Source organism: Phodopus roborovskii, unplaced genomic scaffold (assembly GCF_943737965.1).
Source record: "Phodopus roborovskii unplaced genomic scaffold, PHOROB, whole genome shotgun sequence".
Classification (NCBI taxonomy): Eukaryota; Metazoa; Chordata; class Mammalia; order Rodentia; family Cricetidae; genus Phodopus; species Phodopus roborovskii.
In genome coordinates this window covers 1,281,043-1,308,942 of record NW_026126514.1, presented here as the reverse complement: position 1 = coordinate 1,308,942, position 27,900 = coordinate 1,281,043, and the positions used below count along the sequence as shown (strand labels likewise).

General features: G+C 38.3%; 1 protein-coding gene across 1 annotated transcript in view; it reads left to right on the top strand.

Moving 5' to 3' along the window:
• Positions 1–339: 339 nt before the first annotated feature.
• The window catches only part of Prkd1 (protein kinase D1), a 300,779-nt gene continuing 273,218 nt past the window's right edge, over positions 340–27,900 (top strand). The window contains exon 1 of the mRNA XM_051195802.1: positions 340–651. Within this exon, the coding sequence (XP_051051759.1) occupies positions 394–651 (258 nt within the window). The 5' untranslated portion in view covers positions 340–393. The remainder of the gene's footprint in view (positions 652–27,900) is intronic.

The following is a 27,900-nucleotide window of genomic DNA, read 5'->3' as shown; positions in this document are numbered from 1 at the left end:
CAGCAGTGTGGGCCCCGGCGGCTGCTGCGTGCAGGGGGCGGCTCCCCGCCGGGCTCCCGTTCCCCCTTGTCAGCTCGCCGGCGCCGCCTTCGCCCCGCCCCGCCCCGTCGGCGCCGGCCGCGCGGACCAGCCTCGGTCCCCCGAGCGGAGCGCGCCGCGGCAGCAGAAGCTGGGCGCCTCCCCCGCTCTGCCGCGCGCTCGCCCGCCCGCCGGCTTGCCCGCCCGCCCGTTCGCCGGCTTGTCCGGGCTACCCTCGGCCATCTTCGGCGCTCCCGCCCTCGCCCGCCCGGGGCCGCGCGCAGACTTTCCCGGAAAGTTTGCTGGCTTCTCTCGGCCGCCGCAGGCAGCGTCGCTGCGTCCCACGTCTGCCAAACTTTGGGGCTCACTCGCGCGATGAGCGCCCCTCCGCTGCTGCGTCCGCCCAGTCCGCTGCTGCCCGCGGCAGCCGCCGTGGCCGCCGCCGCCGCCGCGCTGGTCCCCGGCTCCGGGCCCGCGCCTTTCCCGGTGCTCGGGGCGGCCCCGGCGGGGGGCATCTCGTTCCATCTGCAGATCGGCCTGAGCCGTGAGCCGGTGCTGCTCCTTCAAGACTCGTCTGGCGACTACAGCCTGGCGCACGTCCGCGAGATGGCTTGCTCCATCGTGGACCAGAAGGTAAGGTGCCCCGGGGCCCGCCAACTTTGCAGCCGGCCTCGCCTGCGTCGTGCAGCCTGGCGGTGACTGGGCTGCAAGCCCTCACCCCAGGCACTGCTTTCCCTGCGGGTCAGTCCACTCGTAACTGATCTCTAGCCCTTCTCAGCTGGCACGTCTGCCTCCTCTCCTCCTTAACTACCTTCCTCTGATGACAGTCCAAGGAGTCTTGCACTTTTCTTTTGGTGTTCAGGCATATTCTTGAGGCTTCCTAGTTGTCCGGACTCTTTGCTCTGGACCAGAGCCTACCTGGTGCTAGATCCGCTTTCCAGCGCCAGAGTTCCCTTGGGACAGCCCAGCGCGTTTTCAGCACCGCTCCCTTCCACTCCATCCTCCTCTTTCAGCTCTAATTGATGCTGAGGAGTTCAGGGTGCGACTTGGACGCCAGGAATTTCTCACCTGTCAATAGTGCTTTTAAGACAGGGTGATTGATCAGGCCAGCTGTGAAAACAACTGAGCTGCTAGCACACCACTACCCAAGTCGTTCCTGAATTTAGTACCACCTCTGTGTAAGTTTAGAAACATTTTCCACCAATAAATCCTGAAATTTACAGTCTTTCTGTAAATCTGGCTTCATTTTCCATGCTCTGATCTTGGAAGACTGGAGTAGTGAGTGTCTAGGGTTGCAGAAACACCCAGTGCTGGCATTGTTCTTAAGTTTGAGGCTGTGAGACTCAGGGTAGTGGCCACTAGACTATTTGGGAAAAGGCCCATAAAGCTTGGCTAGGCCACCGATCACTGTTTCCAGTACACTTTTGAATTTAGGTTATCTCTGAAGCCATCCAGAAGGATACATCACAGAAAGAGGCCGCTGAATGTAAGGGGGAAGGGCTCAGGAGTGCCAGTCTTCACAGTAGGAATAGTCAGGGTTCTGGGGAAGGAGAGAGGGGGAGATAGTTAAAGGTGCAGAATTTCACCCCTCCCCCAGGACTGACTGACTACTTCTCACCTTTTAATGAATAGTTAAGAGCAGATTTTCTTCAAATGCTTGGAACAAAGTATGCTAAAATTTTTGAGCAGTATAAACAGTGCTGTGAGCACAGAGATCCCAGGGAAGAGCTCCTGGGGATCAGTCACTAATCCAGGAAGTGAAAATTCTAGAGGCCAGACTCAAGTAACAGTGAGCGCCTGGAAGTTTTGTTAATTAAAAGGAGTGATATTTTATGTCATGTAATTGAACTGTTTGTAGCTTCCTTGAAGACTAAAAATGGTACTGAATTCAGTCTCTCCTCTTTCTCGAGATTAAAAAAAAAAAAAAAAAAAAAAAACAAACAACCAAGTGTTCTAGGCTCTGACTGCCTTACTCTATGTATCCTTAAATAGTTTTGTAGGACACCAACTAGTTAACTAAAAAGCACTGCCACACAAGCATACACAATACATGTATTGAAATTTCACACAGAGTCTGTTGGATTCCATACAATGTTAACAGCAAATTCGGAAGAAATATAACATAGTGGGCTAGATTCATATAGACAAACTTTGACCTACATAAATTCTCTCTCTCTCTGCCTCTGCGTGTCCTTGATGAAGTTTTGAATGGGAAGCAACATGCATGGTTCAAGAGGTTTGGGTTGGGGTTTTGGCTGGAGAGCTAATTCCAGTTGGCTGGGGCAATGCTGCCTGGAGAGTGTTATCAGTACCTGGGGAGATGTGTGTGCTAGAGGACATGGAATGCAGCAGACTGGGACATCATCAGTAGGATGTGGGGAAGGTTCATTTAGGGAAAAAAAAAAAAAAAAAAAAAAAAAAAAAAAGCCTTGAGATGATTAGAAACTTACATTGTAAAAAGCTCAGTAATCTTCCCAAGAGAGATAACCATACCAGGCATATCTGAAATGCAAGTTAGATGTGTGGAGGGTGTTTTAGAATGGCAAAAATGTTATGGCAGAAAGAAAACTGGAGTACAGTCAGGAGCTGCTTAGATGTGAGCCAAGACTCCTGAAAGCTGCAGGAATGCTGGAAAGAGAAGGGCACCACCCCACTGGTGCTTTCTAAGGGGACACTTTCTTCATGGTGTTTATTCTGTAGCTTCTTGCCAGTAGAAAAGTTTGAAAAGTTTTCTTGGGATTGCTGGTTTTTTTTTTTTTTTTTCAGTTGGTTATGGCAAAGTGAGAGATTTTGAAATAGGATTTTTTGTGTCATGCATATCCAAAATATTATAAGTAAAATGTACTAGATAACGGGTCTAGACAGTATAACTTTTCAGTTATTTTATCATCATCTATCCATCTAGATACCAATCACTTATCTGTTATCTGTATCTGTCATCTTTTATCATCTGTCATCCCTCCATCTATCCAAATAAGTCATGTACCTTTCAATCATCTATCTGTTATCTATGTACCTGTACATCATTTATTGTCTGTGTATCTTCTCTGTCTGTTTTGGGATGGGTGTGTTATTTTCCCAGGCAGCAACAAAATTTAGAGGGCTCTGTGTGGTGTGACAGCAGGAGTGGGCAGCTTGCTGGTTGGAGGTAAGGAAGTGTGTGTGTGTATATGTGTGTGTGGAGTTTTGTGCTTTGTTTCATGTTTTCTCTTATACTTTATGAAGACATTAACTGAGAGAAAGGGAGAGAGACAGAGAGAAAATGAAAGGGGGAACGATGAGTGAGAGACTACTAATATTAAAATGGGTGTTTGGGTAGCTGGGTTTCAAGTCATTTGCAGTTTAGCATTTAGGCTTTTAAAAGGAAGGTTCTCTTGATTTTCATCATCCTTCTCATTTATTGCTTCAGTATTAGGAGTCTTTTTAAAATCTAGTTCATGTTCAAGAGCACATGAATACTAACATAGATGTCCTCAGCTTAACTCATTGGAAATATTAGCTGCCAGTTCAGTAGATTTCAACAGTATTATTCATGGAAACTTCTCTGTGCACTGAGTACCGGAGGTGGACAGGGATGAATAGGAGAGCTGCTGTACCAAGAAACTTGGCTTCAAGATTTTAATGATGTTTAGAACTTAACAATATTGGTTTTCTCTAATTTGTAGGTTTAGAAAATATCAGATTTGTGTTCACTCTTGAAGAAATTAGATGACAATTCAACAGAAATTATTTTAAGGTGTTATATTCTGAGTTGTAAAAGTTACTAATAACTTTTTTTTTTTAATCTGATGGTTTAGAGTAATCTCTTCCTTTGCCTGGAAGAATGTATGAATATATAAGATGCCATTAACTCTCTTTTTTTGGGAAGATAAGCTAAGGTCTATCTTACAGTATTTAGTCATTTAATGTTTGCACTTTATATGTGTGTAGCATTGGAGCCTGGCTGTATTTAAAGATTGAACTTTAGTCAGTATGTGTGACTTCTGCTTTTGCTTTGAGAGCCTTTTACTTACTCTTGCCAAAGGGATTTGACTACATAGGATGAGAAGGAACTTTTGTGGAGTAAGGATCAGCATTTCAGAGGATGACATAGTTTGTCTGGATTCATGGCAGGCTATGTACCTACCTTAGCATGCATGCACACACAGGTGCACCCTTACACATACAACTCCAAGGACATTGAGTGAATGATGTACAGTTCAATTATGTGACTTCCTGTTCTTTGAGTTTTATCTTACTGAAAATTCAACTAGAGCTCCCCTCTTAGACACCCTTACTTAGTGTAATCCCATCCATAAGACACCTGGCCTAAGCTTTACTTGTAATACTGGTCTTTCTGGCTACAAAAAATTAAAGAATGAACTTTTAAGTGAAAAATAGCTACCAGAGTAACAAGGTTAGTGCTTTGGTTTGATAGTAACATTACTTTGCTTGTCATTGTTTTACATTCTTAATTGTATATTGTTTACTTAACAGTTGCTGTGTCCCTTTTAACCCTTATAGTTAATTTTAGCCACTCCACTTTTACACAGATTGAGAAAGCTGGAAGTAATTAGTTGGTGGATTACCCCCAGGGTGTGTAGACAACAAAAACCTTTTAAACTAATTGTACTCTTTGTTATATATTTTTATTCTAATTTTATTTTTGAACATAATATGCACTACTAATTTTTGATTTAATAATAAAGCACATAACTTGACATTTTAATAGGTGATTGTTAAAAAACATATCATGCATTTCCAATTTCATGTTAATTTTCAAGCTTAGTAATGTATGTACTAGGATTTCATTGGGGTCATATAGTATATTGTGACATAAATGCCCTGTTCAGGTTCAGTATCCTTTATCCAAAACTCTTGAGACCAGAAGAGTTTGGGACTTTGGGTTCTTCTGAGTGCTGTAGTATTTATAACATGAATAGTGAGATATCTCTGGGATTAGACCCATACTTAAACACACAACTTATATTTTATTCATACTTTTAGTATTTCAAAAACTCATTTTGACTGGTAGTGGTTGCATGAGGACAGGTGTGGAATTTTCTTCTGGTGACATATTGGTGCTCAAAAAAATCACAGTTAGAAGATTTTGGATTAGGGATCCTCAGCTTGTGTGCACAGTGTTTGTATGTAGTGTATACATGTGTGCAATTAATTCATATACATTTTTGATGCATATATGGGGAGCTGCTTATTTAGGTACAGCTTCCAGATACTGAAGTATTGTTTATACTTTATAATGTGGACTTCAGGATGGAGGGTTTCCATTATATTCTGCCTCACAGCATCTCTGTATGGGTACAAAGATATGTCAAACTTCTCTCAAGGTGTAGACTGTATCTGCCATAGATTTCACAAGAAGAATACTCTTTGAAATTCTGATGAGGAAAACAATAAATCTTGAAGATTTTATGGTGGGAAGAGTTGGACTGTAAATGATTAGGATAGATCATTAGGTTCAAGTTCAAGGTATTTGAAAGAACATGATTGTAGTGTGCATTGTAGTTGTGGCTGCATAGATTAGACTAGAAAATTACTCAAGTTTAAAACTTTCATTGAAGTATTATCCTTAATGGTAGTTATGTTGTCCTCAGTTTTATGTCAACTTGCCACAAGCAAGAGGCATTTTGGAAGAGGGCCTCTCAATTGAGAAAATGCCTTCATAAGACCTGGCTGTAGGCAAGCCTGTGGGGTATTTTCTCAACTAGTGATTGATGTGGGAGGGCCAAATCCATTTTGTGTGGTGCCACCCCTGGGCTGGTTGTCTTAGGGTCTATAAGAAAGCAGACTGAGCAAGCCATGGAGAGCAAGCCAGTAAAGAGTACCCCCCCCCCCCCCCGTGGTCCCTGCATCAGCTCTTGCCTCCAGGTTCCTGCCCTACTTGCATTCCTTCCCTGACTGTCTTCTATGATGGACTGTGACATGGAAGTGTAAGCTGAAATAAACCCTTTCCTCTCCTAGTTGCTTTTGGTCATAGTGACTCATCATAGCATTAGAACCTCTATCTAAGACACCAGTTTTTTATCAACTATCAACCTCATGCTGTAACTACTAGGGAAGATTCTAAACGTTTTTTTGAAATCATAACTTTTCCCCCAAGATTATTACATATAAGTTTTAAATTACTTTATGCATGTTTTTAAAATGAACTTATTAGACAATATAAAAGTTTATAGATCTGTGAATATATGGTTATAGGCTCTCTTTGCACGTGAAAGGTAATATGTGCAAAGTGTTAAAATCACTGCCTGGTAAGTATGTGTACAGTGCATGCTACTACCAATCAACTCAAGTTCTCGTTATTCACTATTATCTTGCTAGCAAAAGATACGTTTATGTAACATTGCAGTGTTATTGAGAATATGCCTGTATGTCTCAGCCATACCATCCATGATCTATTCACAGGGCAAATATTAGAAGCAAGTGTACTTTGAATGAATTACTCAAGTCTCATCCTTTAAGTATTCCCCAAAGACTAATGTATTTACACTGTGCTTCCAAGATAAAAACAAAATAAAACAAAGCAAGCTGCATTTGTAGGTAAACATAAAAGCTCCCACAGCAGGAAATTACTACCATAATCCGCATAGCATGGCTGATCTCAGATTGCATTAAAGGTAGATAAGATAGAGCCCAGCTGGAGTTTGATATTGTTAGTTCTTCCTTCCTTCCTTCAATCCTTCCTTCCTTCTTTCTTTCCGTTCTTTTGAGGGAGGTTCAGGACAGGAATTCTGTGTTTAACAGTTCTGGCTATTCTGGAACTTGCTCTGTAGACCAGGCTGGCCTTAAACTCACAAAGATCTTCCTGTTTCTGCTACCTAAATCTGGGATTAAAGGCTTGAGCCACCAAGCCAGACTTAATGTTTGTTTTTAACCTTGGTTCATGTGAGCAGTAAACACAAACAGAAGTAAAAGTGTAGGATGCTGTTAAAGGTACTTACTTACCTTTTAATTTTACCAGCATTATTCTATAGTAGAGTTTTGAAAATGGACTTTCATTTTTCTTGAAACTTTTTTTTTAAATGGTGCAGGGTGTTGCACAATTTAACATAAAGAGGGCATGATGGCATGGTGTTTCTTCTAATGATAGGACCTATAAACCAAGAAGACAGTTGGCCCACTTATGGACAAAATATTTCTCATGTATAAAATATGTAAAAATTTTCCTAAAAATTCTGCTGGTATTGGCAAACAAATATTTTGAAGTGACCTCTTGAAGTTACTTGGCAACATAAAGCCCCATATCATGCTGTTTAAAAACAAAAATAATGACTAAATAAAAATATTTTGAATTTTGTGGGCAACACATAATTATAGACTATTATGTAATTTGAATAGATAGAAAGGGAAAACAATTATGTAAGTGCAATATATCTTCAGCAACAGTTTACCTGGCCAGATGCATAGTTTCTTGTTCAGAAGTTTTCCTCAAAGTTGCAAAAGATTTTATTTGGTTAACGCTAGACAGTTGATACAGCAGCTTAACAGTGTTGGCAAATACACAGCTTAGATGTTAAAATATGCAATCATTTGGGAATTTTGTTCCACTTATTTTGGTGAAAAAGAGAAAAATGTACCCGTTCCTGGTACATTGGCATCTGTTCTGACTAAAGCACTGACTGATGAGGAATTTGTTGAATTTACTGCTTGTATTTAGGCACAATTTCAAGAATTTCCAAGTGTTTCTCTCCTTAATTGTCAGTGGCCACTTTTTCATGTGTATCATAGTTGAAAAGAATTAATGTGATAATGAAAATGTTAGTGAAAAGTATGAATATGCTTGACAAATTGCATTTCTGATAATTCAAGGCTATGCAGACATGTGTTATCTTGTTCACAAAAGAAGCATATACACTATTGAAACTTTTTCTAAGTTATGTTGGAAAAATATGGAAAGTTTCATATATATGTGTGTATACACACATATATGAGAGATACATATACATATATAAATAGATGAGAGGTATATAAATGTACACACACACACACACACACACACACACACACACACACTCCTCATTGGTTCCACGAGTTGAGACCACTGAAACCTGCTTTGGTGGACAATTATCTTAAAGTTTATTTTGATCATTTCTTTTTCTGTACTCAGTGCCACCATGGTTGCTGAGTTTAAAGGGTAACAAGATTGCTTACTTGGATGATATAAATATCATACTGCCATGTTGGATACTTGCAGTTTCTTTGCTTGGTACCATATGAAATCTGCTTAGAGATTGCCACCCATATAGTCTTTGTGAGAAAATATTAATTGTAATGCAAGCTCTAATTGGTCTTAATAATAAGAGTTTGGAGTCAGATATAGGGTTAAAAGCTGAAAGATCAGAGAGATGAAGGAATAAGTCACAGCCACACCTTGCCTCACCAACTTCCCTGCTTTACAAAGAGCAAGTTCCTGTTTCCTTCTGCCTATATTCCTCTCTTCACATAGCCATCTCACTTCCTGTTTATCTGTTAGCCAATGGCAAGCTCCACCCTCTGATCTTCAAACACACTTTATTTGTACAAAGAAGATATCACCACAATTAACATTGATTTTCATGATTCCCTCAGACATTCAGAGCTGGGGATGGGTGGTGGGGAGGTAGGAATGAAATGTAGTTTAAAAGGTAGAAATTAGAAAGACCTGAGATTTAAGACATTGTGGAGTTGCTATTTTTTCATCCACCAAGTTATTGTAGTCTCTGAGTAGGTGACCACTAAGACCTGGGGTTACTCATGTTTCATCAGCTGTGTGTGTGTGTGTGTGTGTGAGTGTGTGTAGGTGTAGTGAGTGTGTAGTGTGCTCATGCATGTGCACCATCATGTGTGACTAGAGATTATAGCCTGACTTTGACTGTTTACCTTCACTTTCCACCTTGTTTGAACTTATGTTTCTTGCTGTTCACCATTATATGCATCAGGCCAGCTGGGCATGAACTTCTGGGGCTTCTCCATAGGTTCTCTGGCCTTATAGATGCATGCTATCATATCTGGCTTTCTGTGGCATCTGGAACTATCTGTACTGAGACATTTCCCTGTTGAGACACTTAGTGGCTTCTTAAGTAAAGTGCACATGTGATGCTCATTTTTGCCTTCATTAGGCTCATTCTAAGTCAGTGGTTTTGTATTATTTGTTAAACAAACATTTGATGTTTGATGGATCTCAGTTTGAAGCACATCCTGAAGCTGAGTTCCCTTCAGTAGAGGTGATCCAACAAGAGTTCCTTCCTCACACAGCTTTGTCAAGGTATAATTGAGAAATAATAGTTGGACATATGTATGATATGTAATGTCAGGTTTTTATCTGTTCATATATTATGAAATGAGCGAATTAAGCTAATTAACATGCCCATGAACTCATATGGTTATTTTTCTGTGATAACCTTGTCATTTATCCTTAGTAATTTTCAGGCATACCATAATTAATAATTATCTGTAGTTTCACTGTATCTTAGATCTTCATAATTTACTCATCCAAATGAATGTAAGCTTTGCTTCCTTTGATTAGTTTCTATTCATTCCCTCACACCCCCAGCCCTAACTACCACTCCTATTTTACTTTCTGCTTCTATGAATTCAATGTTTTATAATTCAACATACAAGTGTGAGGAATAGACTTGTTTTTCTGTGCCTGGCTCTTTTAATATAGCTCATGTCCTCCAGGTTTATGCGTATTGTTGCAGATTGATTATATTATGTCCTTCTAAGAATGCATGGTCTTCCCTGTATCTGCCATCTCTCTCTCTCTCTCTCTCTGTGTGAGTGTGTGTGTGAGAGAGAGAGAAAGAGAGAGAGAGAGAGAGAAAGAGAGAGAGAGATTTCACTCTTTGACACACTGATTTCATTTCCTTTGGATATATACCTGGGACGGTGATTTTATTCTTATTTTTTGGTAAATCTTTTTACAATTTTCATAATTGCTTTACTGATTTATGTCTCACCAACAGTGTATGTAGGGCCTGTGTTCACATTCTTACTGACACTTGTTTATCCTGGATGGGGTGACACAGTTTACACTTCTCTGATGGTTAGCTGGTAAACATTTTTTTTTTCTGTATATCTGTATATCCTTTATATGTTCTGTTTTGCTTACACTTTAATTCTTTGAGGTTTACTTTTTCTTGTTACTAAGTTATGTGAGTTCCTTCTGTGTTTGGATATTAACTCTTCTTTAGGGTCTAATCCTTCCTCCCTAAGATGACCAATTAGATATTTATCTTTTTTAAATTGTTGTAGTGCCATGTAATCTGCATCAATTTTTTTTTATAATCCTTTACTTTTATAGGTCTGTGTGTGTGTGTGTGTGTGTGTGTGTGTGTGTGTGTGACTGATGTCACTGATAAACTGTTAGATATTTATCTCTTTTATCATTGTAAAGCCATGCGATCTGTCTCAATGTTTCATTGTTCTTTGGCTCTGTTTTTTAATGTTGCTCTTAAAAGTGTAGGGGGAATTTGCTTGCTGTTGCAGAAGACAAGGCTATTAAATCCTGAGGAACTTCAGCCATTTCTTCTTGTTTTTATTAGTTTTCCTTCCAAGCATCAGGCTTCCTGTGCCTAAAATGGGGGCAGAAACTCTCAAAGGCTATTAACACTTGAAAGGTTTCAAACAAGATATGCCTGTAAAGCCCCATGCTTATTGAGCTTCATCAAGCAGTATGTTATTCTTTCCTTTAAAATTCTCCTTTCTTTAACTTTAAAAACTCCTGTAGATTTGCTATGATCACAGCCTGGTTTACTGAATATTTTCATCTATCGATGTAAAGCTCCTATTGTGTTTTGTTATTTCTTTTAACTATATTGGAGAGCTGTACTGTGTGTAACACACCTGACAGAGGAAACTAGCTTCAAGGAAAAAAATACAGAAATAATAGATTGTTAAGACTCAATTTAAGCAACAGTTTTTAAATAGACATCTGTGTATATTTTTGTCCTAGTTTCATAATCAACTGGTTGCTACAGAAGTAATATGCCTTCCTAGTGAGAAATCACTTGATACACTTAGAGATTAATATAGGAGAAACTCTAATGTAACAAATGCAGGCTCCAGTCAGTGCCTGAAGAGGAGCCTGCTGTGAATAGAAGTTTTACTAACTTATAAACACCTCAGGCTCATGCATTCCACACACACTGCTATCCTTAAATCTCCGTTAGGTCCCAACCACAGGTCACACTGAAAAATTTAAACTGAGAAGGAGACTCTGAATTTGGCCAGCTGGACAGATGGGATATTTACACAGCAAAGATATTGCCAGCATTATTTCCTAAGTACACCAATGTTAATCTTTTCAAATAGCCATTACCCACATTCTTCATTCCCACCTGGCTGATTTATGCATTGTCTGACAAGCTCCTAGAAGAATGGTTGATAGGCCATGACTTCATGGTGTTTGTGATCCTGGATTGTCCCCTTTGATATATGGATGGGCCTAATGGCCAGCTGGTTGTCTCGCTGTTACCTGTAGACCTGTAGGTCAATCTTGGTGAATAAAGATTAACAGAAACTTTCAGCAACACCAGAGTTCAATTATGATAAAGAATTTTCTTCCTTCACTGTTTTTAACAAGTCTGGTCAGTACACTGCTTACCTTTGATTCATATTGGAGGTAATGTTCCTCTAGCCAAATTCAACTAAATTTATATTTCCTAAGCAAGTTAACTGGTAAATCCTTTATAGCATCAGTTTTATTGCTTCCAATTTTTCTGGTGTCATTGTTACATGAACCAGACATGGTGGCACACAAGCCTGTAGTCACAGTACAGCATTCAGGAGGTGGAAGCCAGAGGATCAGAAGTTCAAATAGTTCAGATTCAAATAGATTCTATAATATGTCAGGGCTGAAGAACCTGTTAAAAAAAAACAAAATGAAGCAAGAACAGAATAGAAGGATTCTGAATGTAATCAAAGCCATGCTTGAAGTGCTGTAAACAAAAGCGTATTTGTCCATCAGGGAAATGCTAATTTTGTTCAAGATAAAATTTATGTATTAAGTTAGTTTACTTTTTAATATTTTTTAGACATTTATTTGATGTGTATAACTGTGTGCCTAAGTGGATGCATGTGTACCACATGTATACAGGAGCTCATAGGCAGAAGAAGATGCCCTGGAATTTAGTTATAGATAGTTGTATCCTCCAGGTAGGTGCAGGGAATTGAATCTGGGTCCCCTTCAAGAATACCAAGTGCTCCCACCTGCTGAGCCATCACTATGGCCTGTAATAACTTGTATTGGATTTGAAATTTATTCATTCACTCTCGTGTTGTATACATTTCAGACTTTAAAATATTTTAAATTAATCATTAAAAACATTTTATTTATTACATTAAACTGTCAGTTTTGGATATAGCAAAAAGTTCAAGCCTTTTTCTAACTCTTTTAAGCAGTCACATTAAAGGTATCATAAAGAGAGTGATTCTGAATTATTATCTTTGTTTCTAATGGCTGATCATAACTAAAAAGTCAAGTTCTTCTTTTAATTTTAATTAGTTCTGGGGATTTTAACTTGTTGAACTAGGTAATATATCATTGCTTAAATGTTTATTGAAGAGAATATTTCTCAATGTCTTTTATCTATTAAACACACCCTCCTTTTAGTTAGATTATTGCTAATGGTGGGTTGGAATGGTTATTTAGAAGTTAAGAGCTTTCACTGCCCTTGGAGAGGGCCCATGTTTTATTTTTAGTACTCACACTGGGTGGTTCAGTACTGCCTGCAACTCCAACTGTAGGGGAATCTGACATCTAGGCCACTGAAAGTAACCATACTTAGGTAAAAGGTAGAATAAATCATTGGGCTGGAGAGATGTCTCAGAGTAGAGGAGCATTGCCCACTCTTCCAGAGGATCCAAGATTGATCTATAGTACCCACATCAAATTGCTCACAGATATCTGTTAGCTCCAGCTCTAGGGAAGCCTTCTTCTTGCTTCTGGAGACACCAGCACACACATTACATGTACTCACACAGACAGGTACAAATATACCTATATGAAATCTTCATGTTATAATAATGACTAGCCTGGAAAAACCATGCTTACTGATTCAATTATGTCATCAACATCATGGGAGTATCCAAATTTATTTTGAATGGATAGAAGTCTTACTCCAAAGGATGATATCCATACCTGAAACCATTATTGGGTTAAACAAATCTGTGGCTAGAAATGCTGTAGGGCCTAATGGAAAATTTAGTACTGTTATGCTGCTAAATAGACATAGTATTACGCTGGCTCATAATGACATATTCTTATACCTGTAGATCAATTCATCTCCCAAACTTCATCTGAGAATTCTCTATTTGCAATAGATGGTGATTAACACAGTGCCCCACAACTAGCCACAGTGTAGAAAATCAGAGATTACAAGATTTTCAGCTCCAGAAAGGAACATATACCACCAACCCCTCTCAAGACTCAGGGGTCATTGCAGAAGACCAGGTAGAAAGTTTTTAAGAGCCCAAGGTGGTAGATGACTACATGGAAACACAACAAACTAGCTGCAAATATGCATTTACTCTAGTTTCAACAGCATACACCAGACCTGTGCAAACCCAAACCAGACCAAATTCAGTAGGGATAGAGGAGTTGGGCACACAATTCCTTCCCAAATCTGTAGCTGTTGGCAATTGTTAACATTTAGGAGAAGGAAAGCTAGTTTCCTCCAAGAAGGTAGCCCTATTAAGTCTACCACTGTCCAATAGAAAAGTACATACCCAAGACTACCCAGGCAATACATTGGCTTTGGAAGTATTAAAAATAAGAAGATGCAAAAATGGGTTGGTGCAGCAGGGGGATAGAGATGACACATTTTTTTTAAATACCAAAAAACAAAAGACAAAACAAAAACCCAAAACAAAACATACGAACAAAAAAAAAAAAAAAAAAAAAAAATTACTACTTCCTATTTCCTCCTTGTCTCCTAGTCCCTCCTATCTTCCTTTCCTATTGGCCAACAGTGCTTTATTCATTAACCAGTATAAGAAACATATACAGAGTGACATCTCCCATCAAAGAAAGAAAGAAAGAAAGAGAAAGAAGAAGAGCCATAGGCTGGAGTCCTGGAGTCCAGAAGGGATTCTTGGGTAGTGCAAGGAATTCTTATTTTCATTATAAGTAGCTGCATCTTTTTCTCAGAACTATAGGGTGTTATGACCATACTAGAGAGAGGGTGACATATCAAGGCCCTGGAACATTTGGCACAAGAGACAAGGAGAAACTGGGAGTTGCCACAGAAAGCAGATTTTTGGGTAGGTCAGGAGCTTACAGCTAGAAGTCTGTCCCTTTTTTTACCTGTTTCCATAAAATTCTGAGACACAAAACTGTGCTCAGTATTCCTGCAGTGGCAAGTGTAACTAAAAGCTGAAAATGCTCTAATGCTTTAGAGTTGGGTTAGTCCATTTACACCTTCAGCATAGTGGAACCAGATGTCAGGCCACTTGACCAAGAGCACCATTTAGAGAGAAGCTATGGCCAAAAGTACGAGTAAGCTGCTGTACTTCAGGGTCTAAACAAATTGTGTGTGTGTGTGTGTGTGTGTGTGTGTGTGTGTATGTGTGTGTGTTAAGTCTGAGCAGGTACTCATGGACATGTGTGTGCAGAGCAGAGGGCACCCTATTCTGTCATTTCTCAGGTAATGTCCACCTTGATTTTGTTTTACATCCATTTATTTTCCTCTGTGTATGGGATAGGGAGTGGTTATATGTGAGCATGCATGCCATGTCATCTTCCTGGGGGTATTTTTACATGCTGTGAGTTCTGGTGATGACACTCTGGGCGTCAGACTTGGCAGAAAGCACTATTATTCACAGAGCCATGTTGCTGGCCCACAGTTTGTTTTTGGAGACCAGATCTCTCAGTGGAACCCAGGGTTTCTTGATTAAGCTATCTTAGCCTTCCAGTGAACTCTGGGGACCTACCTATCTCCACCTCTCCTGCACCATGGTCACAAGCCTGCTGGACACTATCTAGGTTTTTAATGTTAGTCATTTTAATGATAAGAACCAATGCTCCCATCAGTTAAGCTTTCAAGATAACATTCAGTTGTGATGGTGAACATCCATGCACCCATTTTGGTTGACAAAATACAACTCTTAGTGGGATTTTGATAGTAGTGACACTGAAAGTCAGGGGAAGTCAGTGCTTGCAAAGCTTTTATTCTTCTGTGGAATTTGTCAGCAGGATTGGCCCCACTAAGTAATGGAGGAACAGCAAGAAGTAGGAGAAGTCTAGGAAGTAGCTTATTACAAAGCCATTATGCTGTTTTGTCATTTTCTGGGTGTCTTCCATGTGAGCTCTAAGCAGCTCCACTATGGCTGCCTGGGAGAGAGGGAAGAATAGCTTGTCTCTGGAGCATTGGGTCATAGTTGACAAAGTTCCAGGGCCTCCTCTGGAAAATTCCATGCAATGGTAGAGGACCTTGAGCTGGTGACTTCTCTCATGGCATGATGGCCACCAGAGGGGAGCCTCTGGGAGCAAAACTTGCCTTTTGTCTCTGGCAAGCTGGAGCTCAGCTTTTTGATGCTTTTCACTTCTCTCAGAGCAGACCTCTGCTGTGGTCATTTATTTCCTTTTACCCAAAATTGCACAGCTACTGAGTATAATCTTGCCTCCTTCCAACCACTAGTACTTGACTCACTTGCTGCAATAACTTAACTTTGAACCAAGGTTGTGGAATTATCAAGTGGTGTGTGTGTGTGTGTACATTAATTTTTCTATTTTATTGGTTGAAATTCACTTAAAATGTACTTTAGCTTTAATAGTGTGGTGTGATATGCATGCTAGTTTCAATTATTTTTGGTTCTCAGAGCCTCTCTCATTTGGAATTCACTTTCAAATTAATGGTCACCTGGAATTCTAGTGACTTTGAAGGCAAACCCTACAAGGATGTTTAGTGGCAAGGCACCTCTTTCCTATGTCTTTGGCATTAGTCAAGAGATTTAGAAAAAGACCCTCTTTGGAGTGTTAGTGTTTTAGAGAGAGATGGCTGTTTGGTTTAAAAGTATTCTTCAACTCTAAGATGTCCTGCAATTTATTAGTCATGTAGTTGTTGTCCATACCATATTTGTTTTGTTTGTTTTTAGGTAACCCATATAGGTGCAATAGAATTAAGTTGGAGTGTCCTGTCATTACCTAATGATAACAACAAAAATCAAAATTTATTTTGTGGGTTACTAATACTCAATATCTTTAAAATGTCAGATGCCACAGAATTCATCTGAAGACACTTTGTGTGAGGAAATTAAGTTGTTGTTTCAGAGCTTTTCCTTCCAATGAGATCTTGGTACAGAGTGTTCTGGAGTATGGAGTATGGTTAGCAACACGCAGTACACTTGTGGTCTCATTGTGGTTCAGGGTAAATCAGTGTTTTGCAAGTGTCTATTTTAAAATAAATATGTGTCTTTTTAAACTTTTTTCAATTGTGAGTTAATGCTTCCTAGGTAAACTTATTCCCTCCTATGCACAATCAGTCACAAGCCAACTGGGGATCTTCCTTCCATTAATAGTGTTCACTATTCTGATTGCATACTGCCTTATATTTTTGAATGTGTTTAAGGCTAAGACTAGCATTCTTGTAGCCTAAATGTACCATCCTCAGGCTTTAGAAAACCTTAGCTATATTGTAGAAAGACATGGCATTCAGAGTTTAATTAGACTTGTTTCTAAGCATTCCTGTCCTTAATGACTGGGCGCATAACAAAGGTGCTGGAACCCCTGGAACCATGTTTTGTTTTGTTTTTAATGTCTTTGTCTGTGTGGTTGTGCCCACAGGCTGTGAACTGGAGGCCAGAGATGTTGCAGCCCTTGGGTTTGGAATTATGGGTATCAGATATGGATACCATACCATACCGGGAACTGAACTTTGGTCCTCCAAAAGGGCAGTAGGGGCTCTTAACAAGTGAGCCCTCTCTTCAGCCTGCACTTGGGAGTATGAAAGCTTCAGTACAGTGGATAAATTACATCAGAATTCTTTTTTCATTGTAACCTAATGGTAGTTCCCTGGCTAACTAAAAGCAGCAGGGTGTCCATCTGTACTAGGCTGGATTTCCTAGATGTTTACTTGTGAAGGGCTGCCTTGTAAGCCTTGTGTCAGATCCCCATGCTTAAGAATCAGTACACCGAGTTATAGCTGGCAATTTTGCCTTCCCATTGTTGTTGCAGGATTCTCTTAATTTGTTTCTTTTTGCCATTAAATCTATGGAGTATGGAGTTTCAAGTAAAGTTGTAAGAATCTTTTTTTTTTTTTTTTTTTTTTTTTGCCAAGAACCTACACTTAAAGTTAACACTTGCAGAATTTAATTTATTGAAAGGCATTAGATTGTTAAAAAGGTTCATTTTGTAGGACTTTCCTAGAGTAAGATAAATAAACAAATACATGTTTTACTTTTTAGTTATTTTCAATTATGTTTATGTGTTTATATGTAGGTACTTGTAGATGAATGCAGGTGCCCACAGAGGCCAGAGAAATTGGATTCCTGAGGAGCCAGAGTTACAGACAACTGTGAGCCAAGAGCCAACTGACGGGGTTGCTTGGAATTTAACTCAAGTCCTCAAGAAGAGTAGTGCATACTCTTTGCTCCCAGGCCATCTCTCAAGCTCAGAATGCTATCTTTGGCCAAAGGTTTCTAGATAAGTGCATTTAGATTTCATATCATAAAGCAGTTGATGGTAATCTCATTTTGAATGCAAATAAAACCAAAATACTGCCACAGATAGGTATGTTTTTTGTGTCATATGTCAAATAATTTTATTATTTGATAGTTCTCATAGTTTATTGTGCTCTTAAAATAGATAAGTAGAAATGCATGTCTTTCAGTTTCAGTACCACTGGAAGTTATCACAAGAATCAAATATACCCACTTAACACAGAAGACAAACTCTGGTGCATTTGAGCTGTTATTTATTTTATTCTTTTCACTGGATAAAATAGAGCAAGGTCAACAAAGAGGGAGAAACTGCTCAGAAATACACTGAATTGTTTAGAAAATCTCTTTTTATTTAGAAAAAAGGGATATAACCTATTGGAAATGTGTTGTTCTATGAGAACAATAATGTTTTTTATATATTTATAGGCACAGCTTGGATAAAGAAACATGACTTTTGCCTATTGCTGCATACTTAGTTTCTGTTGACAGATGTACTGTTGAAGTAATATTAGCAATTATGGGTTTGGAAGTCAAGCTATGAAGTGTTGTGGCTCTCAAAAAAGGCAGGTCAGTGGTTGAAGGCCGCTTGAAAAGGGACTTGATTTTGCATAATCATCTCCATTTATTATTTTTCCAGATGAAAACATAATTCTACTTCAATTAAACAGTTATCTTTTCTCTTTTATTTTGAAAATTACTGAAATGTGTTGTAGGTAAAATCATGGCCCTTAAAGATGTTTTCACTCTAATCCTGGGAACCCATGAATGCTACCATTTATAATAAGAGGGATGTGATTAGGATTTTGCAGAAGCGATCTTTTCTTGATAATCTGGTGAATCCAGGCCAATTCTGCATGTTTTCAAAAGCGAACAGTCTTTAATATGGATGGGACTGTGAGACTAAAGCAGGTCATGTAAAGAACACAAGGCACTAGATTTTCTGTTGCTGACCTAGAATGGGGAAGAGATGGGACAAGTACCAAAGGATACTGGGGCCATCTTAAGAGGAAAACAGAAGTTTGAGCCATGAACTACTAGGAGAGGTGACAATAGTCACAGGAGTTTTGAGAGAGGGAAAAATGGGCCAAAGAATACAGTCAAAACAAGATGCTGAAGACTAGAGCTTTCTCTTCTGGAGTCTTCAGAGAAAATGCATCCCAACCTTAGCTCAGGAACATGCATTTGGTATATTTGATCCTAAGAAATGTGAGAGAAGTTACTTCTATGGTAGCTGGCTACAGTAAACAATGCATGTCAGATTTGCTGCAGAAGGAGTAAGAAAGTCAGGTTATCCTTGAGTTGAATAACATCATTCAGTTAAACACTGCTAGCATTTTGGCTAATGTCTTACCAGCTTTTTTCTGTTAAAAATGTACCTTGCCTGTATTTGTTTCTTCATTTAATGCATGTCTTTCTATGATGGTGTTTTAAGTAAAAAAAATTTTGGCATCTTTGGGGCACCTTAAATGCAAGAGGACTTCATAAATTTATTTGGGTTTTAGAATTTAATGTTCAAGTTATTCAAGTTATGGGTTTAAACTTCATTTATTCTTTAAAAATATATATCTTTATTAAGTCTATGAGGATTACAAACATTGTATTTTGATTATATTACCCACAGATCCACCCTAATCCATACTCACCTGACTTCATTTTTAATCCATTCTGTCTCATTATTTCTGCCTACATACGATGGGGTTGTGACAAACCACTGGAGCATGTTAAACCTCGTAGATGTCACAGCCCTAAAGTAAACAAACTCCCTGTCTCCTGGCAGCTATTGATTACCCAGAGCTCTTCAGCTAGAGTTGGAACTTTGTGGCCACATATCCCCTCTGGGTTTGAGTGTGCTCAGGTTTTATGCATGCTGTTCCAACATCTTGTGAGTTCATATGTCCAACTTCCCTGTTGTGCCCTGAAGACCTTGGTTGTCTATCTTTCTATCACCTTTGGCTTTTACCGTTTTCTACTCCCACTTCTGCAATGATCCCTAAACCTTGGGAGGAGGGAATATGATATAGATGCTCTATTTAGGGCAGAACTAAGTAACTTCAGTTACTTAGTCTCTGCTCCTAAACCAGTTATGAATCTCTATGTTAAATTCTTCCTTTAAATTTTTTAAACTTTAAGAATTTATTTATTTGTTTTACACCCCCAACTGCAGTCTCTCCCCTTCTTTCTCTCCTCCCCCCTCTCCCCGCTAAATTTTCCCCTCTGTAATCACTCAAATAGGATTAGGCTTCCCGTGAGCTTCATCAAAGCATGGCATATCAAGCTGCCCTAAGACCAAGCACCTCTCCTTGTATTCAGGTTGGGCAAGGCAATGCAGTGTGAGGAATAGATTCCCAAGAGCCAGTCAAAGCATTAAGGACAGCCCCTGCTCCCATTGTCAGAAATTCCACAAGCAGACCAATCTAGACAACTGTCACATATATGTAGAAGGCCCAGGTCAGTCACATGCAGGCTCCATGATTGATGTTTCAGACTCTGTGAGTTATGATGAGCCCTGCCAGTAGTTTCTGTGGGTTTTCCTGTGATGTTCCCTCCTCTCTCTCTTAATCGGGACTCATTGAGCATTGCCCGATGTTTGGTTGTGGATCTCTGAATCTGCCTCCGTCAGTCACTGGATTAAAGCTCTGAAATGATAACCAGGATAGTCATCAATACTATCATAGGGGTTAGCCAGTTCAGGCTGTGCATCCACTGTTGCCAGGAGTCTTAGCTGGGATCATCCTTGTAGGCCTGTGGAAGTTTTCCTTGTATCAGGCTTCTACCTGACTCTGTAAAGACCCTCTTTCCAGTCATCTTTCTCAGCACCATCTCCCTCCACTCAACCCCCCCCCAACCAGATCCTACAAGTTTCCACGCTCACCCCCAAGTCCAACCAGGAGATCTCTACTTCCTCTTCCCAGGGAGATCCATGCATCCCCCCTTGGGACCTCTTTGTTACCTACCCTCTTTAAGTCTGCAGATTATAGTATAGTTGTCTTTTACTTTACAGTTTATATCCACTAATGAGTGAGTACATACCATGCTTGCTTTTCTGGTCTGGGTTATATCACTCAAGATGATTTTTTTTCTTGTTCCATCCATTTGCCTTCAAATTTCCTGATGTGAGGGCATCTACATTGTTTCCAGGTTCTGGCTATTACAAATAAAGCTGCTATGAACATAGTTGAGCAAGTATCCTTGTGGTACGATGGATCGTCTTTTAGGTGTATGCCCAAGAGTTGTATCACTGGGTTTTGAGGTAGATTGATTCCTAATTTTCTCACAAACTGCCATATTGATTTCCAAAGTGACTGCATAAGGTTGCAGTCCCACCAGCAATGGAGGAGTGTTCCCCTTGCTCTACATCCTCTCTAGCATGAGTTATCATTTGTGCTTTTTGTTCACCAGTGTAAGATGGAATCTCAGGGTTGTTTTTTCATTCTGCTGATGGATAAGTATTTTGAACATTTCTTTAAGTATTTATCTGCCATTTTAGAGTCTTCTGTTGAGAATTCCCCATTTAGGTCATTAACCCATTTTTTAAATTGGATTATTGGGTTTTTTTTTGATGTATAGTTTACTGACTTTATATATTCTAGAGATCACCCCTCAAACTATACAATAGAGAAAAGAAAGCATCTCCAACAAATAGTGCTGACATAACTGGATTTTGGCATGTTTAGAATGCCAACAAATCTATATTTATTATTCTGTATAAAAACTCAAATCCAAGTGGATCAAAGTCTTCAACATAAATCCAGTTACACTGAACCCAATAGAGGAGAAAGTGGGGAACAACCTTGACCGCATTGGCACAGGCGACATATTCCTGAGTAGAACAATAATAACACAGACACTAAGATTGTCATTTAATAAATGGGACTTCATGAAACTGAAAAATCTTCTGTAAGGCAAAGGACACTGTCATTAGGACAAAAAGGGAGCCCACAGAATGGGAAAAGTTCTTCACCAGCCCTGCTTCTGTGTTCAAAGAGAAGCTTCTCTGATGAGAATGGGGAGATGCATTAATCTATGGGTATAAAAAATATTTAGGCACCAGCTTTATACTATTCCTGTTTCAATAGCAACATAATAGTAGTAATCCTTACATCCAATCAGAGGGTAGTTGTTTATTCCCATACCCTTTGTGCCACTGTTGGCTTCAGTGAACATCTCTTAAGAGGCAGGTCATTATTGTGACATAAAAGGTTCACAGCTGTCTAAGATTGATTATGTTCTTTTTTAACCATGCACAGTACATTTCTAGTACCAGAAAGCTGGACTGTAGGAATGAAGCCTCCAGATCAGCACCAGCTTGATATCTATATGTTCTACACTTCAAACATGCAATGTCTTCACTGATAGAGTCTTACTGATTTGAATTTAGAAAAATTTCAGCTCCTTTTTCTAGTTTGGAGGTAATTGAACAAATACTGTGTCCTATTGTTTATTCTTCTCAGAGACTAAGGAGATTGAATATGCAATTCTTTGAAGACTGATAGTTTCACAGGCCTGTTTAACAATCTAGTTAAAACTTACAGGCTACTTTTGGAAATTAGGATTCTATTTTCATTTTTTTGACTGTGTTTAAAATCTCCTTATATGTATGTGGTGATATGTTTTTCTGCTTGCATATATATCTTCAATGATCCTCTTTTGGTATTATCAGTTTTATCCTAAGGATTGACATTCAAACTTGTTATAGCTTTTATTTCAGTACAAAGGTTCTTTATACTTTCTTTTGCAAAGCATGGACACAAAGGTATTTGCTTTTGATTTGTCTTTTGCATAGAAATTAAGTGCTACAGGTAGTTGTGTAGTAAGAGGGATATGTCTTTAATAGCCAAATCTTCCTGTTGGGTGAATAGTATGTAACATATCTCCAGAAAATGCATAAAGATTTTTCAGTTGATAATAGCAGACATCAAAAATGGGGTTTTGATTTTCCTTTTTTTTTTACACAAGAACATAATTTACATTGCTTATTAAAAATCTAGGAAAACATATTCCTATAAATTTTCAAGACATTCTAGAAAAATTCATTGCTTACAAATAAGGTTTCATCCTATTTTATTTGTATTCACTTCACATTTTTTAAAAATTTTTTATACTTTTAGATTCATACAATGTGTAAATATTGTCTTTGACATGTCCATCTTTGCCTGGAAACAATTATTTGACGTATTACATAGGTCAGAGCTGCCTTTGATAGGCTGAAGTGTTTTGATTTTGAAAACTTTGATTTATACCCAGAGGTCCACAGTCTCTATTGGATGAGTTATAAAGGAGTGAGTGAACACTATAGATGCAAGGGTCATTGTCATCTTTAGAAGCTTCTTACCAAAGGCAGTAGAATTATTTCCCTTATTTTCTTTTAAATATGTCCCTAGAAACAGGATTATATGGTTAGTATGTGTATCTGTATTTGATACTTGATATCTTGAGACTGGGAAGTTCTTGTTTCTACCTTGGATGTGTGATTTTTTTTTCGTTTTTTTATTATTATTTTATTTAATTTTATATAACAAAGTCCAATTAAATGAAAACAAACATTTATACACAATATTTGGGAATTTGGGCGTCGTTCTTTCCAAACTACTTCCTGCTGGTAAGGGGCGCTGTCATGGGGGATTCGAAGAAGATTCAGATATCCTGGCCGTAGTCTGTAGGGCTGTTTTGTCCAGCTGTTTTGAATGTAGAATCACCTTGTACTCTGGGATGTGTGATTATTATTCCAAGAACTGCTCTGTGAAGAGAATTGATAGTGTTTAGGAGGATGAGAAATGCTGGAGGAAATGTTGGTCTGTTTCTGCTGGAAATAAACAACAAACCCTGGGGTCTGAGTTTCCTCTGAGGAATTGTTTGCCTTTTACTGGCCCTGGATTTAAAGTTAGGAATACAAGCCTTCCTTCCTGAGCCCATTTTATGGTGGGGCCCGAATAAATATTTGTTTAATTGAATGAGTCTTTGTAGCAGTAATCCTTATGATTATTAGTAGACCCCATGTTGAAATACTATAAAAGACACTTCAATGTCTTACTTGTCAAATCTTAGCCCAATTTTAAACAATAAAAAAACTTATACATGAAATATAGTGGCAGAAGAGTATAGGATGTGGAGAAAATTTGTTTTGCGGGGGAAAACTCTCAGGTAATAAGAAATGCAACCAATGTTTGTTCAATGCCTGGTGACTGGGTTTTGTTTCCTATTCACCTGTGATGTGAATTTGAAGCTCTTAGACAGCTGTGAGGAAACATGGAGGAGCTTTTAAAATACTCAGTAGTCAATATGTTGACAGCTTTGCTTTGTATCAGTAGGGTTGGTTTAAAAATATTTAACTTTTCCTATCAACTCTTAAGCTTCTGTTACTTTGAAACATAATTTTGCACACTTATTATATTGTGTGTGCCCTATGTCTACGGTACTTTTAAGGCTTTCTCTAGCTCTTTCTTTTCACTGACATTAGCGCTTGATGGTCCAGATTTTCATAGGCTTTTGATTTTATGCTCTGCTGTTTTCCAATCCCTGGTTTACCTTTTCACACAGCTGGAAGCCTCTTGGGCATTCTCAAGTCCTGAGATACTCAGGAGTTACCTTCTCCATAGTTACCGTAAATGCTGCTAGGTGGGTATCATTTCTGATATTCTGGAATCCTGTTGTTTGCTAGTATAATATCCAGTTCTTGATGAAGACTGGGCTCTCAAGCAAATACTGTGGCTTGGGCATGCATCTGTATGATGTAAGGTCTTCCTCTGGAGGGCAAATCTCAGATGTCAGTGCTTTGAGGGGGTTTTGTTCTTACAGTTGGATTCAATGAACACGGGAAAGGTTGGTTGCAGCCTCTCTCTCAGGTTTCTAGAACTCCCCTGCTCTTATCCATTACAAGATATTCACTTCTCTTTCCAGGTAATAGTGTCTTAAGAACCAAAAATGTTTTAAAAGTTATTTTAATGTACATTAAAGGGAACCTATTTCCCCACTGATAAATGTTATAATAAGTGTGATAAAGATGCGATACAAAAAAATGTTCATCCTGTTTTTCTCATTTTCGACTTATTCCCCTCTCACTCCATATATGGCCAGAACTTAGAACTGAGGCCTTGTTAAACCGCTCTTGACCATGTAGTGTGGTCTTCCTGTGTTTCTCCTCCCAAAGTTTGTCCCTTATTCCTTTTAGTGTGTGTTCATCATCGTGTGTGGCATCTGTCTCACTTCCTGTCTAGCATTACAGACCTCATAATTTGTTTAGGCAGTGTTTTTTTTTTTCTTTTGTTGTTTAAAATTTATAACTGAAAATCTATGTGTGAATTTCAGATGAATGGTCTTATACAAGGAGTCATCAGAGGTAAGAAATCCTTATTTTACCACCTCTTTAGAAATAATAGCAGAGAGCTTTTAGGTTTTGTTAATCTCCCATTGGATACTTGGATAAGAATTCATTGGGAACCATGCCATTGGAATTCAGCATATAACCTCCTGAGGGGACCATTGGCATATCATCAGTAGCAATTACTTCTGAAAGCTCAAAATAACAGTAGCAGTTAGTATTAATTATAGTCAATTATATTGATTATTATTCTTGATACAGCTAACATCAGATATTACCTTATCAGATGGCATTTTAAGGTTCCTACCTAGATATTTAACACATTTAATTTGTAAAACTAGTGAAGCAGTAGATACCTACTTTTCTCTGAGTTTATAAGTAAGGATATTGAGCATAGAGAGAAGTGCCCAGGATTTCAAATAGTCAGAATTGAGACTTGAATTTAGATACCTGTATTAAAAATACATGTTTTTAAATATCTACCTACCTACCTACCTACCTACCTACCTACCTACCTATCTATCTGTCAGGTACAGGTATACAATGTCTTAAACATTTTTAACTGGACTAATTGTTTTGAGGAAAACAGTAGTTCATTTTCCATTTTACTAGAAAATTGGTTTACACATTAAGTTTAACTTTAGTTATAACTGTATTTAAATTTGCTGCTGGAAAAGTGTATTTTATTTGCTGCCAGCAGTGTCCTGTGAGCATGCATTTCACTGATACTGTGAGCTGTGAGTTGAACAAGCTAGCAAGTGATAACTTGGCAGACATTTTCCACCTTGCACCATAAATATAACAATTTTCACTTTGAATGTTTCAATAGTCTTTATCAATTAAGCGTCAGAATACTCCAGTGATCAAGACACTGTGACTCAGTCTCTTGTATGATAATTGGTTCTCCTCTGCTCAAAATAGCATACAGGTAATAGTCTTTACTATTGTTTCTATGAAATTTATCTCACTTCTTTTATATTTATAGCAACTTAGTTTAAAATGTCTGTACTAATATCAAAGCAGGGCTCAGGCAGCTTGTATCTTTAGGCACAACTGATAAAATCATTTGGGTGGAATTGAAGCCAATTTTATTAAATTCTTACCAGCTCAATTAAAAACAAAACCAACATGAGCATTAGTAACAGTGCTAGTAATCTCTTGTGTTTGAGAACAAAACTAGGGCTGAACTAGGGATGGCTTAGTCTTCTAAGAAGTCAATAGCCATATGAGCTGGCAAAACATCACAGATGTTACATTGTTATCCATCAAAACTCTGATATTTGAAAAGCATGCATTTATTTATTAAATATGTGTAATATTTGCTGGCCAAGTAAACATAGACTTGTTGGTATCCAATGAGAAAACAATCCTGGCTCTTCTGGAGGAGCACATAGACTGCTCGTCTGACTGCATCCTTAGTCTCATAGCTCATGAGCCTTTGTTCCTATTAAAAAGTAGGTGCTAGCCTCTTTGCTAACTCATGCTTCCATCACTATTATGTTTAATAGTCCTCATAAGCATTGTATAAATTCTTTTTATTAAATGTGCAAGTTTACATATAAATATAACATTATAAATCTCCAAATTGAAAATTTGTATACACTACTGACTGAAGAAATAATAATAATAATAATAATAATAATAATAATAATAATAATACATTTTAAATTTGTGAAGTTAAGAAATAACTTTTGTGATTTTAGAGTATATCAGTTTTAATTTGTAAGTTGCTTAACTTAAAATAATAATACATATATTTCTCTTTATACTTTAAGAACAGCTGTACTTAGTGTAAAATATCGTTTTTCAGAAAAGCACTGCAGTTTGTAAGAAAGTTCTGGTATTTGGATGAAATAACATCTTTTATTAAATTAACTTACCAAACTATTTAAAAGTTCTTCATGTACCTCATGTTTTAAAATATTTTATCTAGCCTGTAATTATGCAACACATAAAATACTAACATGTGTTCCATTATTCTCACATTTAATTTACCTTGGGAAGGAAATGTTAGCTTTCTAGTTGCTCATGAAACACATTCTAAATCAACTTTATTTGACAGGAGTTTTAAGTACTACAGAATCTATTTCTTTTAAACTATATACATTCGAGTGCCTCCATTGATAAGCTATCATTTTCTTTGGGATGGTATATTGGACTTTTGAATATAATCCTATTGTGCTTGGTAGCTGAATTCTACTATTGTATTCTGAAGGTATTTGAATTTTCAAGAATCATGAGATCACAAGGAAGATGCCAGTTTTTGCCATGAAAGTTAGTCTTTAAATCACTTTAATTCTTAACTATATCTAAGAAAACAAAACAAAATAAGCACCTACTAGCTACCTGCTTATCTTCTGTTCTTCCCTCTGATTTTATAAAAGTTAATGTGTGGGTTTGGAATTGTTCCCATTTTAGTAATTAGTAAGCTGTGACACACACATGTAGCAACAGGGCTGTGTAGTGAGTAAGCAACAAAGCAGGGTCTAATTAGCTTTCTGCCAGATCATGGAAGAGAAGAGATACACAAGGTGTTGCAGTGTGCCTTGGATGGGGCTGGGGAGCGCTCCTCCCTCCAAAGGCAGCATCAGCCTGTGGCTTTCAAGTCACCTTCAAGAGCAAGGGCCCTGCACTCTGCTTTCCAAGCTAACACATGGCCTCTAGGATCTGTTCTGAGTATGTTCTTTTCAATTATTTCCCTAAAACACATTAGTTGGAAACCTAAGACAATATATAAATTTTCCAACATAGTAAATTTTAACTTTAAGACCTTTGCAAGTTTCCCTGGTCAAATAGTGTATATTAGTATTCTCCACCTTATGACACAGTTGTTCACATTTCAAGGTTTCTGGAATGGATGTATGTTTTAACACACTGTGAGTAGTTGTTTCTCTTGTTACCCCGGGCAAATGATCCTGTCCAAACCC